The sequence below is a fragment of the Phalaenopsis equestris genome, unplaced genomic scaffold (genome assembly GCF_001263595.1).
Source record: "Phalaenopsis equestris unplaced genomic scaffold, ASM126359v1 Scaffold000836, whole genome shotgun sequence".
Classification (NCBI taxonomy): Eukaryota; Viridiplantae; Streptophyta; class Magnoliopsida; order Asparagales; family Orchidaceae; genus Phalaenopsis; species Phalaenopsis equestris.
Genome location: NW_018165276.1, coordinates 111,887 through 127,449, shown reverse-complemented (window position 1 = coordinate 127,449; position 15,563 = coordinate 111,887). Strand labels below are relative to the sequence as shown.

At 30.0% G+C, this 15,563-nt stretch overlaps 1 protein-coding gene across 2 annotated transcripts in view; it reads right to left on the bottom strand.

The window, feature by feature from the left end:
* Positions 1–10,132: 10,132 nt before the first annotated feature.
* Positions 10,133–15,563, bottom strand: part of LOC110031516 (3-deoxy-manno-octulosonate cytidylyltransferase, mitochondrial) — an 81,387-nt gene continuing 75,956 nt past the window's right edge. For both annotated transcript variants that reach the window (XM_020734758.1, XM_020734760.1), the window contains exon 8: positions 10,133–10,550. In XM_020734758.1, the coding sequence (XP_020590417.1) occupies positions 10,458–10,550 (93 nt within the window). In that variant the 3' untranslated portion in view covers positions 10,133–10,457. The remainder of the gene's footprint in view (positions 10,551–15,563) is intronic.

Sequence of the window (15,563 nt, the reverse complement as noted above, 5' to 3'; positions counted from 1 at the left end):
CGTGTTCGAAATCGGCTCGTGAACAGTGTGTTCGTGTTCGGCTTGATTTAAATATTCGTGTTCATGTTCGGATCGTGTTCGGCTCGAAATTGGCTCGTTAGACTAAAATTGAGAAAAATAGATGTAGTGTGGGATTCGAACTTGAATCAAATATATACAAAAGAAGACACTAATCACATTGTCACATGAGATGTTATGATTTAAACTTAGACATAAATATATATAATATATTATTATATAAATAATATATGTAATATATTGTTATATAAAAAGTTATATATTTTTTTTTCGAGACTTTTCGAGCCGAACACGAGCGAACAAATTGTTGTTCGTGTTAGGCTCGTTAGGCTTAACGAAAGAGCCGAACACGAGCTGCTTAACGAGCCGAACTCGAGCTGTTCACGAACAACGAGTCAAATTGACAGCCCTATAAATATATATCCTTATTCTTATATGCATGTAAGTAATTATCCCTTTTAAATTATATTATTCTCTTCTTAACTTATATCACTCGAAAAATCTAAGTACTATTCCAAACATCATTACAATATCTTGATTGTTTAGTGTTTTTCTCTTGATCTAAGATGTTTTTGCTATAGCAAGCTCTGAAGATTTTGACAGTTGTTAGAAAGGTAAGAATTAATCAAACGAAATTTTAACGCATGCTTATCTTATGCTTTTTTTATGTTTAAATTTGTAGGGTATTTTTTTAATGATTTCTACAAATTTTTGTGAAGGAAATATCTACAAAAATGAGTTATTGGTCTTATTTTGATAAAATCATGACCGTTGGACTAAATGGAGTGTTAGAAGATGTTCAAATGTGGTTCAAAAAAGATTCAATTTTTTTCTTTTCAAGTAATGTTTGTACATTTTCTAATTTTGATGCCAATAAACTTGAATTTGATTTAAATAACTTTCAAACCTCTTTCAACCATTGTTAAATAAATAAATAAATAAACTTTATCTAAATATATTTGAATTTAGGTAAAATATTATTTTAAACCTTGTTCCAACCTTTATAACAATTATTTGGCTTGATTCAAACTTTATTTTGAAGTATTTTAATATTATTTTGAATAAAGTTTTAAACAAGTTTGACCTTTATTTGAGCCTCACTTGAATTGTGTTAGAACTAATAGGTAAAGTTCTAATATTTACCTTTTGAACATTTTTCTTCTAAAGACTTGCTGTAGATAAATATAAAGATGATGTATCATTGTGCTATGCCATAGCCAATTAGTTAGTTCTTCCAATGGAAATAGTTGCAAAATATGACCTTGTGTATTCCTTCAAATCATTCTATCATTTACATGTCAAATAGTAGGTAATAAACGTGTAGCAAGTTGTTGCTAATTCCACTTAAATTCTCCTAATGAAAAAGATTAAATGCTAACAATAAAATACGGCTAGGTAGGCTGCATTGCCTAATGATATATCATAAATTGATTTGAAATTAGATGTTGGTGATTAGGGGTGTGAACGAGCTGAACACAAGCGAGCCTAGGTTAAGCTCATGTTCGGCTCGTTAAAAAATATCACTGCTTGTGTTCGGCTTGTTTATATTCCAAATATAAAAATTGTGTTTGTAATCGGCTCATTTACTTAACGAGCTGTTCGCGAATAAAGAGTCGTTTTAACAACCCTAATCACGGTTGGGGCAAGATTTAAATCTTGTTATTTATATTAGAGCATCATTTAAAAATAATTTAATTTATTTTTATTCTATTTTTTTAACAATTTTAATTTATTATAAATATTTGGAGTCTTGTAGTCAATTAAGTTTTTTAAAATATAAGAGCTAAGGGGTTTCTAATATAAAAACTCTTTGATGAAGCTTATGAATTGATAGACGAAATGACCACAAACAACTTCAAATGACCATTTGATATAATTACTTTGAAGAATGTAGTAAGTGTGTAAGAGACTGATGTTCTAAATATCTTACCCTTACAGGTTGTCAACATTTCTAAGAAGTTAGAGAATTTTGAGATGAATTCTATGTTGGGATCCCTACCAAGGAATGGAATGATTTATGGATGAGTAGGATACTTGAGCACTATTGCCTGAGAGATTGTCGATGTCATAGGAAGCTAGTTCAATAATCCTTATCCCAATACCCACAACTAAGGCTGAAAAAATCATCCAAATTTTAATTGGAGCAATAAAAGTCCAGAGACATGAAATCAACAGTAAGGGAACACCCAAGCAAACCCTATAAGAAATTGGACCTATCAAGGCAATAGTGACCCAAGACATACCTGCCTATATATACTCACCTCTAAGTCAATTCACACTTTAAAGGAAAAGAAATCTTCATTAGAGGAGTTAGTGTTATATATGGGAAACCAATTATAAAGCCAAGCTACTGTCATAAGGAATGTGGAGAATCAAATTGGATAGTTAGCTAATTTGTTGAGTAATAAAACTTAAAATAACCTCTCCAATAACATGAAGTGAATCTAAGGGATGAGAATATGAAGCAGTGTAAAGATCGGAGTGAGGGTTTGTATGGAGTGGGAAGATGTCTCTAAGAAGAATACTAAACTTATAAAGCAAGATCCTGAGCCTGTAACTTATTGAAAAACTGACACCAGACTTAACAAAATCTACCTCACCTTCTGGGATAATACAAGAGAGACCACCATTACCTTTTTCTGAGATTCTCCTGAAATAAAAAATAAACCAACAATCTGCTAAGTTGTTATAGGTTTTCCGAAATATTTTTTCAATCAATATTCTATACACTAAATCTCTAGAGCAAATGTCTAGTTACATGAAGTTCATAATTGATATACTTGAGAAAAAGAGTAAACTAGAAAATTTTGAAACTGAGACCCAAACCAAGAAATGTTGTGTATTCTGTAAGCAAAAATTGCCACAGAAACTCCAGAACAAGATAACTATACTACTATGTGTGCCATTGAGGAAAAAAAAACTAGAAAAGCCCCTTACGACTTATGAGGCAGTATCAATCTCTTGCCCCTTTTTATTTGAAGAAGACTGGGATTAGGAGAAGTCCAACCCCCAAATTAACCATGCAATTATTGGATTGATCTTTAACCTAACATGGAGAAATGATAGAGGATGTTTTAATGCAGTTCGTCAAGATTATATTCATTGCTATTTTTGTTGTCTTAGGCATGAAGGAAGATAATAATATTCTAATTATACTTGATAGACCTTTTTTAGCTACCGGAAGAGTAATAATTGATGTTTAGAAGGAAAAACCTACTATGAGAGTTAACGATTAGTAGGTGATTTTTAGTGTGTTGAAATTGATGAAGTGCTCTCAAGGCTCTAGCAATTATTGATGTCATAGAGTAGATGTGGTGGAAAGGGTAACTGATAGCCAATTCTTCAAGTATTTGGAATTAGAGCCCCTATAACAAATTATGGTGGATGACTATTTTTTGTAAAAACACCAAGGAATAATCTTCTCTACTTTTTGGGGTGAACCTTAAGATTATTAATGATAGTGTTTAACTTGTGGACACCACGACCCATATCAACATGTAGAATCATCCATAGAAGGAGGTTCAAATTAAGGATTGATGAGTCCCCTTAAGCATCTTGAGTATGACTCTTTAGACAAATGTGTCACTTTGTCATTAATGATTTCTATTGACTCTAGTGAATTACAAGAAGGAATGCTTAAAAAAAGTCTTTCAAAAGGTGTTTTTAAAATTTATTATTTGATTTGACACATGACCTATCATTGTAGGCATGAGATTGAGAGATTATAGAAAATTTTGATCAAGGGTGTGGGGAGGAACATATGTATTCCAAAAGATCTGAGGTTATGACTGAGAATTGATAACTCGGGCAATTCTACTGGATAACTAAATTTTGGAAAGATTGATAAAAATTATTGAAAATGCAATTTGATCCTGAGAAGAGATTTTAAGTTTGACTTGACTGCAGGTCTATATGGGGATGTTAGACCAAGTACTACTTGGGAAACAACCAAAGCATTATCTTGTGAGTTGATTGGAGATAGATTGTGCTTTTTTCTGTAAATTTACTTTAAATTTACATTTGTGTGTTTTAGAATAGATGTTTTGGTGCTTACATGTGGTTAGACATTGCATGAGGGTTAGGAGGATGACTGTGGGGTGGAGACTTATGCTACTGAAGCCTTATGTGATCTCTTTCTTTTTGCTTTGTCATGTATACTATGGATGTGTTGATGATGTGATATGATTTTTAGTATTGGTCATTGATGTGGTGAGTTGTATATTTCATGTTATGATATTTTGGACTCATGCTATGTCTCATGAAAATTTACTTTGCATTCCATTTATCATTTTATGATGTGTTTTGTTATGATATGCTTCAGGTGTGATGTTTTATTAATATTGTTGATGTTATATTTTCTATGATATTAGACCATTAAATGTATGATATATTTCTCTTCTTGCACTTTTTCACTTGTCATGCATAAGATAAAAAATAAGTTTTGAATTGGAGTTACTATACACTTATCCTAGAGTGATACACATAACTAATCTATAAGCTCTATTATTTAAGAGCAGCTCATAAAGGAAAGTTTTGTAATTGAAAGTGGTCTAATAGTTTTAAAAGTGGGGTGAATATTTATCAAAGGGTGGGCTAAAGTTAATTTTATAATAATTTCACTCTTCACTTTGATTATTCTGGCCTGCAGCATAAATTTCTAAGATAATTGAAGTAGGATGACTATAAATAGCATTGATTAAGTAGAGGCCTTTTATTCCCTTTAATTGTCATCTCAAATAAACTAATTGAACTTATTTTAGAACAAAAAATTTATAATACTTTTGAATTTATATTAAGAAGTGATTAAGGATTATAAATTACGAGAGTTTAGTAAGCCAAAATCTTGAAAAATATGCTTAACCAAATATTTTATTTCTTAGTGGAAAAGCAAAGAGAAAAAGAAAAATCAAAAGGAAGAAAATAAAAGAAAGGAAAAAAAATGGTTAAAAGGCTTTGAACAAAAAGAAAATTTATTGAGTCTTGATGAGAAGAAGCTTGAGGTTAAGTATGCAAATCAAAAATTAAAAGTTGTTTAATTCTTCTCTTACTTTATGAATAAAAAGCCTTCTTTTAGGAACTTTTAGATATTATATCCAAGAAGAGCAAAAAAAGGTATTTTTAGTTATTTGAGTGATAGTTAATTGACTTAAAAGGATCCTTAGTCAATGAAACTATTTTAGGCAAACCAAATCAAGTGTTTTGATGGTTGTTATGCTCAAAAAAGAGTAACTTAAAAGAAAGTTTGGTTATTTAAAATTAATTGAAACTCAACCCTAAAATGTTATGTACCCGCTTTTATAGAAAGTTATAAGACTTAGCAAAGGAAATACGAGATTTCACATAAAAGAGCTATGAAATCAATTTCATGAGTGTATGTTTAGATATGAGATTACCAAGTAATAAATAAATTTGGAGGAATTGATTATAATATTTTTTCATACTAATATTCACGCTTTCTTTAATTTTTATGATGATTTTGTGCATGTAAAATATATTGTGATTATATTTTGCAGGTTATAGGTGTTGAGTGTGCTGCGATAAGCTAAATTATGAAGTTGGACAAAATTAGGGACTTGCGTTGCTACATTGCCCATTAACATACCTACTCCAGGTCCTAGTGAAGAAACCACTCGAGAGAAATAGAGGGAAAAATAATTACATCAGTTTTGTCATAGCAACACTACCCTTAGGTGTACCTACATCGGAATCGGGTGTACCTATGTTGGGGCTCCACAAAATACCATTTCAATAATAATTTTGTGAGCAATTTTGAGGTATATTATTTAAGAAGATATTAGAAATTGTAATAACAATGATGTGGGTCTTGCGTTGCTATATTGCCCATTAGAAAATAATATGTTATTCCCGTGAGCTTTTAATTAACATTAATCAATCATTGAATCATTGTAAAAAAGTTTATTAAGTTTAAAATATAGTATTTAACTTTAAATTTTATTTAAATTCTTATAAATGATATAAAAAACAAATCAACATGCAAACTAAGACCAATATGTCCATCAATTAAGTGAGCTTCAAGCTTCTCTTTCTTTTTGAGATTAAAATATATAAAATTAACTCTCACTATGAAATTGGAGTAAAAGAGATATGTGAATGACCATAAGACTACAGAATTGGGATGTGAAATTTGGGTTGGGCTAAGAAATTTGGGCTAAGAGTAGCTAAAAAATAAGTATTGGTTATAGGAATTGGGTTGTATTAATTGATAAATCTATTATATACTAATTTATATTTATATATTTATATTATATCTTTTAAAATTTTAAATAAATTTAAAATAATTAGTATACTATGTTACATCATATTTACATAATTTAAACATTTATTGTATTAATTAGTTCAACCTTTGAACCTTAAACATTTTTCCCTTTTATTTTGATACAGTCTAATTTCCAAAAAATTGGTAAATACCTCAAAAGTTATCTCCAATGTTTTGAGCTCAATTCTCCCTTACACACTAGCAAACTCCTATATTGTTGACTTGTAGGTGAGCAAGAAAATCAATATAATAACATTGCAAGTACTTCATTTGTAGTATCTTTAAAGGCATACCATGATGCTTATACTCATCAAATTTTTTATGAATACACTACAAAGTTTAAAACTATCCACAATTATAAAAAATAGCCCTTAGCAGCTATATAGTAAATATTTTGATAGAGTTTTTGACATATAAAAAAAATGATTATTAAAGATGTACTTTCATAAAAATATAAAATTTTCTTTATCTAAATATGTCAAAGAAACATTAAATAAGCTCCGAATGAAGGCTTAAATGTTAATTATTTATCTCATTAGACTATTTACATTGTATTCGATGGTCGTCGTTATGGTAAAACTAACGGGAATAACAATACATTGCACACTTTTCTATCAAAATCTATACATTGCACGCTTTTCTATCTATAAAGAGCCTTGACTCTCTTAATAATGCTATTTTTTTTACACAATAAGTTCATTATCTTCTCTTATGTTTAAAATGCAATTATAAAATTATTAGGGTCATACAATGCCTTTATTTTCTTTGATATTGCAATCTCATATATTATCCAATGAACCTTATTCTATTTCATTAGATGTTATATGAAATATGCATATGTCTTCATTACCAATTATATACCCAAACAAAAAAGCATGGCTATTGAAGGGGTCCTTCGACCTTTTATTGTTCATAAGCTTGATAAAAATTACGAGATATTATTGATCAAATATTTCATCTAATAAAATAATATCAAGCTCATATTTCTTTGAATTGTCTATATTTTTTCATTATTTAAAAAGTATATTATATTTGTGCTATAAAAAAAATTATCTATATTAAATAATTGTGCATTACTATAATCATGGCATATTAGCATCTAAACATAATGCATTAGAATGGATACCTTAATTTCTAGGTATATAGTAGGTATATTTAATTGTTGAAGTCAGTACTCACTTTTAGTGCTATGCCTATTCTCTTTTTCATTGAAGTTATCTATTATCCCTACCATCCAAGATTTTTAAAGCAAAACAACTACTTTTTTATTGGATGATCATAGACATATGGATTCATTTGCTTATACATTTTATTCTAAATGAATCAATGACAAAAGACTAAGAAATGACAAAAGAAAATTTTAGATAAAGCATCTAAAGTGTTGGAAAACCCTTTTTAATTTCTATTCAAATTAATTATCAATAGACAAGTGTGCAATCCATGGATTTTTCATCACGAACATCATGGGACAATTTATTTTTCTTTGTTTTGCATAAATTCAAAAGATAAATTGCTAATATTTTGAAAATTATAATAAGTTCATGAAATCATATATAAACTGTTCAATGAATTCAATGGAATAAGAATTAAACCCAAATTCATTAAATATAACACAATTAATATATAATTTGCATGACTTTAAATTATATCAAATAAGCTTCAATTTTTTTTATTTTCACCTTTTTTTAATAGAAGCTTAGATATGTTAATAAGCTACCATAAAAAAAATAAAATAAAAAAAAGTGAAAAGTCTAAACCTATAATAATTTATAAAGCATTAAATAGTTATCATATTTCAAATATAATTAGCCATGTGAACATATAAATAAGAAATTTAATTTCAAGATAGATTAAAATTTTAACACATAAATACTAATAATCTAATATTATAAAGTAATTTCTTATTATGGAATAAATCAAATAATTATAAATTCAAGACAAATAAATTTTCAAAAAGAATGAAAGATTTTTTAAAACATCTAAAGTATAATTTAAATAGTTTTTCCTAAAAATTAAATTAACCTCACTTTTTTGCCATCAATCATACAATTGGGTAAGGTCTTATTTAATCAATTTACAATGAATAACATCCTGAAGCCAATCCATTGGCTAATTTTAAGGTAATGTTAGACATATTTGCACTTAACTTTATCACTTAAAGCTATCCTCCAAGTAGCAAATCATTCAAGTCAGACTAGTGAATATAATAAAGTGTTGAAATCTATTCATATAAGAACACCATGGTGCCTTAAAAGTGATTTATATCATTTTGAATTAAGTAACAAAACATTACTAAAACATTTTTAAGTGGTTTTAAAATGATGCAAAATTCTTTAGGCATAAATGATTAGACATACATTCATGATAGCTTAAATGAGAATCAATTTTAGTTATAAAGCTACATATAAGATACTAAAATATTTTTACTCAAAACAATTAAAAATTGACTATATTACCCACTTGACCATTGAAGACAATATACATCTCCTAATTATGGTCATTTTTGAAACAAAAGTACTTTTACAATCTCTTAATTATAAATTTCTCAATTTCTAAAATTTCATAACATAGAAATTAATTCTAAACAGAATATCCTCAAAAATACTTCTTACGTTACCATCAATAGCCCCCAATAACCTCCGCAGCTACACTGCAATAACCCCCCAATAACATCCAATGTTCCACTCCAATAACCCCCTGCATTAACCCCCAAAATAACCTTGTAATAACTTTCGCAGTTTCACTTTAATAACCCCCAAATAACTTCCGTGATGTAACACACGTGGCGACATATAGGGGTGTAAACGAGTCAACTCGTGTTCGACTCGTTTATATTTTGAGCTCAAAAAGTGTGTTCGTGTTCGGCTCATTTGCTTAATAAGCTGAGCCGAACTCGAGCTGTTCACGAACAAAGAGCCATTTTAACAACCCTAATCATGTAGACACAAGACAATAAAGATTTGAGCAAGATTTAAAAATTATTATTTATATTAAAACATCATTTGAATCTAATTTAATAATTTTTATTCTATTTTCTTAATAAATATTTTAATTGATTATAAATCTTTGTAGCCTTGTAGTCGATTAGATTTTTTTAAAATATTACTTAATATATATATATAAACTTGATGAGTAATATTTCGAGCCAAAACGAGCCAAACACGAACGAACACATCTTAGTTCGTGTTCGGCTCGTTAACTTATCAAACGAAATCAACGAGCCGAACAAGAGCTTCTTAACGAGCCGAACACGAGCTGTTCGCGAACAACGAGCCGTTTTGACAGCCCTAGCGACATTACTGGTGTCTGCACGCAGAGCTACATCCGAAGTTCGGACAAAAAATATTTCCATGCTCGCGTGCCTTCAAGGTAAATCACAATCTTCGCCGACAGTACTATTTGATACAGCACAATAAATAGAATAAGCATTAAATTTAGGAGGCTTCACATACAAACCATTCAATTTCTAAATAATTATATATCTAACACCTAAACTTCAACTTACCTATGCATGAAAATCTGTATTTTACATTTTAAAAGTTAGAATGGTGATAATTTTAACATGAAATGAAATATTTTAAAGGTATAACAGTAAATGCTCCCTAAATTTATTATGCATACCACTAAATTCCTATACTTAACATCTTATGTATTTACATATCTAACACCTACATTTTCATATTTAAAAGCATAGCACTCAAATGTCTCAATTGTTCAATACCGTATCAAAAACATCACTATTACTAACTTCTTCAAAATGAACGATACTGTTTTATGCATAAATTTATGAAATCAAAACATTATAGATGTAAATATCAAACTTTTGGATGCTACAGATGTAAAAACATAAGAATCATATGGTTAAGATGTGAATCCCCCAAAAATCACAAAACAATATCGAAGGAAAATTTACAATTGGCTCTAGTCCTGCATGAAAACAAGATCCAACTGAGAATAATTCTCTTATTAATGATTCATAAATACGCCGAACATACTAAAATTTAGATTAACAAGACCCGTGTGGCTTTGGCAAGCAACCAATCACCTCAAACGACGACGACGACAACAACAACAACAACAAAAATTGCTTGATATGCATAGATGCATCCATAAATAGACATTGCTACCACATGGAGATAATTTGGAAGGGGAGATATCACCTTTATGCTATATTTCTCGCTCTCATCAATGCTTCCATCTTGTCAACATCTTCAGGTGTGTCTACTCCATGAGCTTCATGGTCAACCTTGATAACCTGCACCATATAACACCATGTACTTGTTAAAGCCCATCCTATAAATAAAAAATTAAATAAGAAAAAGATCTGAAAACATCTTCTGGTGCATGATTGCAGTGAAGATTAACATGAAGAACGCATGGATTTCTACATGCCCAACTGTATGTAAGGTAGTAAAAAAAAAGAGAAATTTACATATCTCATTTACATACATAGCACTTTGGTGCTTTAAACCTATCCATGAAAAGGTGTATTACAGATTTGAGTGCTATGTGTGTAAATATGAAAGTTTAGGTTAGGTGCGAGATGCGAGATATGTAAATACATGAGAATTGAGTGCTATGTATGTAAATGCCCCTAAAATATATTAGATTGCAAGTAAATTTACATGGCGCAAACATGGAGGTAACTGAAAGCTCAAGATCTCTGTTATGGATGCATGAATGCAAGTTAGGATCCAAGGTTTAGATTGAGCACTCAATCCGCTCAATGTTCTCAAAGTAAAAAAACGAAAGAAAAAAAAAATCAAAAAAAGATGATGAAACTTGATTTGCATTTCATATACCGCCTTTTCCACTGTAAAAATAAGGACTTTATAGAATATAAAACTAACCATCTTTATTAGCACTAATTAAAATAATGGTTTACATGCTAATCACAACATTAATGGCCAATCTTTTGATTGACAAACTGATTACAAACTTATGATGTAGGTTCACAACAATGATGTGGGTCTTCGAACATCACCTCTATCCCAACCCTTCCACCTTCCAGTAGAAGGGCATGTATGTAGGGTATGCAATCATTCATGTATGTGCATTTTTATAAAAGGTTTTAGTGGTAGCATTACCCTGGTAATTTTCAGACTAAAATGAATTGTTGTCTATAATATATGACTTGCGGAAATGACATTTGGGGCATCCAATAACCATGAGATGATAATTTTGAATTTGAATTTAAATAGGTTTATTAGCTATTAGATAATACATGAGATAATTTCGACATTGGAAGTAACAAATTTTTTTTTACTTAGTATGTAAATATCACATACATCAAAACTTAAATTCATTTATAAATATTATATTTTTAATTTTTATATAATAGCTAACTACACATATCAGAACATTAACTTTGAAATTAAATTTAAATTTCTTTGTTCAAATTTCAACTATTTGAACTGATATCATGTGATTTAAAGAACGTATGCCTCGTCTTGGATTTTGATGAAATTGATTAGTAGAATATTAGGCCGTATTTCGATATTTAAGTTTTAATTGAGATTTGTTTAGATCATGACAAACTAATGAAATCAATTGGGAAAGAAGAAAGTGACATGATATATTTAATTATTAGAGTATTCAGGGGACCAATTCCAAGAGGAACACCCACGCTCCCGTTCGCAACTTAAAATAAGTATGACTTATTCTATTTAACTTAAATTTTAAGCCTAGCATACATCTTAACAAATTTGTTTGTTTACTATCCATATGCTTTTCAAGTTGGGTTAGCAAAACAATCAACCTAGATGTGTAATACTCCCAAACCACATATTCCAGATATTTTCCTCCACCACTGCACTACTCGGTGAGTATATAACCCTCTTCGTTGCCGAGATGGCAGGAGAGAGCAAGCATAGGCAACAAAGGTGGTGAGGTTCAGAGCGAGTGAGGTCAACAACAAGGCTTGAAGAGGGTATGAATAGTTTATGTGATGTGTTGTTGGAGGATATGTCCTTTACGTGATGTGTTGGAGGGAAAGATAATGACAGAAGAAGGCACTCTAATCTTATACGAAGATATGATGAGCCCTTTGGTGTTGTTGGGTGTGGTAACTATGATTAGGTTGTATGGAGGATTGAAGGGCAGTCAAGCGCCCAATGTATGGAGAGATTACGTTGGCAGAGTTACGAAGGGAAGATATGGATGGCTTTGATGACCAGGCAACAGGCAAAATTGGGTTTTATGTAAGTTGGAGCAATTATAAGAAATAATTATAAGAAAATGTAAAAATAAAAAATACAATAAAAAATAACATAATAACATGAGATACAGTATCCATCTCATAAGTGAGGAGATCCTCTAAAAAATCTTTATCCCTAATGCCTTGCTTGTAGACAGTATCCATATCATGGCAAATGTTGATATTTTTTTTCCTACTTTGTCCCCTTATAATAATTAGGATTTGAAATCCCATATCCAGTTCAGCTTCTACAGTTAAAATGCTGACATCCAAATCATCGTCATCCTCAATAATAGGACGATGATGGGGAACTAACACATTGGGTGGAAATGTCTCAATATTTTGAATGAATACATATTTGTCAATGGCAATGGCACGTGATAACATTAAATGTCGCCATGAGTTGTAGTGCATAACATATGGTGTGACGTGCTTTATTTTGAATGTCCCTAAATGTTAAAAACTTACTATGAAAAACTTAAAAAATAAAAATTATGAAATTAAAAAATAAAAAAACATGATATTAAAAATAACATAAATAATACTTAAATTCAAGTGATCGATACCGGACCCAAAATTCAGATGAATATGATTTTCTTTATAAGTCTAATATATTCATAAACAATTGAACAGGTGCTATACAAAGAATTATCATCATCATCAATCACACAAACCTTATTTCTTTCATAAACATCATTATAATCCAACAAAACATAATCTTCATCATCCCCATCAAACAAATGACACTCACAATAATATGAACCACACACAATGTGGGTATATTTTATCCTATATATGTACAAATGGATGGGTGGATGCATGTAGATAGATATAATATTTTGTATAATAGTCACATTACAACATATTCATAAAAAAGTTGTATTTCACTTTTAAAAAGGGTAGCATTAGTATTTTTCATGTGATAAATTAAAAAATATTAAAATTTAGATGATAGATATGCAAATATATAAGAATTTAATTGGATTTATGTAAATTCTTCTTTATTTTTTCCTAATAAACCTAAAAAATAAATTAACACGTGCCTGTATGATGCAAATATAACGTGCCATTTTAATGTAGCGCTGCTCTATATAAATAGCACCAAGGGTGCATCGTGCCGCACACAATTTGTTATATTGACAAGCTTTAATATAGATGAGATGATAACATGGTGCTTGGAGCAAGTAATGAAAGTTTAAAAAAACTTTGATTCCATAATAAATCTTAGCTTTTGTTCCAAACTATGTATGCAAACCTGAACAATAGTGGGTGAAGCTACCTCCATTACATGTCAACATAAATTTTGATCATTTGTGGATTCTATCTCTACTATTATCATGTTAGCTTTAATTGTAATTTTATTTTAACATTTTCATCCAACAATCTCTAATAATTGTTTTATTCTACATTCATTTTATTAGCTACTTATTAAACTTTGATCTAAAAAAATAAAAGACTCCATCCCTTTTAATTTTTGAAGCCTACTTCAAATCTTTCAAGGTTCATTTTCTTTACAAGTCTAATATTTTCATAAACAATTAAATAGGTCATCCAAAAAATTATCATCATCATCATTAGTCACATAGACCTTTTTCTTTTATCGAAGTCATTATGATCCAATAAAACATAACTTCATCATCCTCATCAAACAAATGGCGCTCACAATAGAATGAACCACACAATATGGGCAGATTTTATCCTATATCAGTACATATGTATGGGTGGGTGGGTGTATGTAGACAGATGGCTATAATATTTTGTGTACTAGTCATATTACGACATATTAATAAAAAAAATGTATTTCACTTTTAAAAGGATAACATTAGTATTTTTTATGTGATATATTAATAAATATTAAATTTTAGATGTTAGATATGTAAATGTATAAGAATTGAACTGCATGAATGAATATTCTTCTTTAATTATGCATAACAAACCTTACAAATCAACTTAACACTCGCATGTATGACGAAGATAGCACGCGCCACCATTTTGCTGTATTTACAAGTGTCGGCCGTTTTTTTTATTTTTAATTTTAAAACTTCGGGATTTGAAAAAGTGAATGATTTTGTGATTTTGAAAATAATATAAATATAAATATAACCTTTTTGATTTTTTAAATGATTACATTTTAAATAGTTTAGATGATTAAATACAATACTACAAGTAATACACTTATCCCGAATAATATATATATCACTTGTAATGGGGATTCAATCACCTAGACTAAAGAATTTGTGACATCTGTATTGGTCTGCGAAATATTTTATAAAAAGAACAATAAGTTCCCCTACCTAACATAAAAAAAATTAGATAGGGTTTATTTTATCTGGGTTCCAGGTTCCCTATAGAGGCAAACCCCTATAGTTAATTACATCTTAAATGATCGAAATCACTTAAGAAAACTCTCGATTAAGATCAGGTGGTTTTGCTTTCAAGATTTCAAAGTTTAGGTTTTCACGATTGGACATAGGAAAATCAAATAGGAATGACTCAAAATAGGAACACCTATTTAAGGAATCCAAAGGGAAGAAAAGTAAGAGATATCACAGATCCAGGAGAAACCCCGGAGATGTCCCAACTATCCTATTGTTCGGCTTTATGTCTTTGAAATGATGTTTATTTGATATTTCAATCCTGCAAATTATTTAAGACTTAGGACTTATGTTTGCACAACGTCAGACTGTGCAAATAGCCTAAAAGACAGAAGGATTTACACCGTACCGAACGGTAACCTCGGAATCCTAATGCGTTAGGACTTATAATTACACAACAGAGTTGTGCAAAAAACCCAAAGAAATGATCCTATGGGTTGGTATTTAAACGAAAGATAATAATAGGTGATGTGAATGTGTTCATGTGATGTGAGGATGTTTCGTTGCTGCAGATCCACCTGGTAATTATTCCTCGTCGCTCTGCCCACGATGTTTGCTCCAAACTCCTCGTAGTAGCACCTCCTGGTTTAGTTTTAGTTTTGAACATGCTCCTAACCACTAGGTTATCCTAAACTAAGGCATAGTGTATCAAAGTAACTAAGTATGCAGTGTGAAAGAAAAGTAACAATGCACTGTA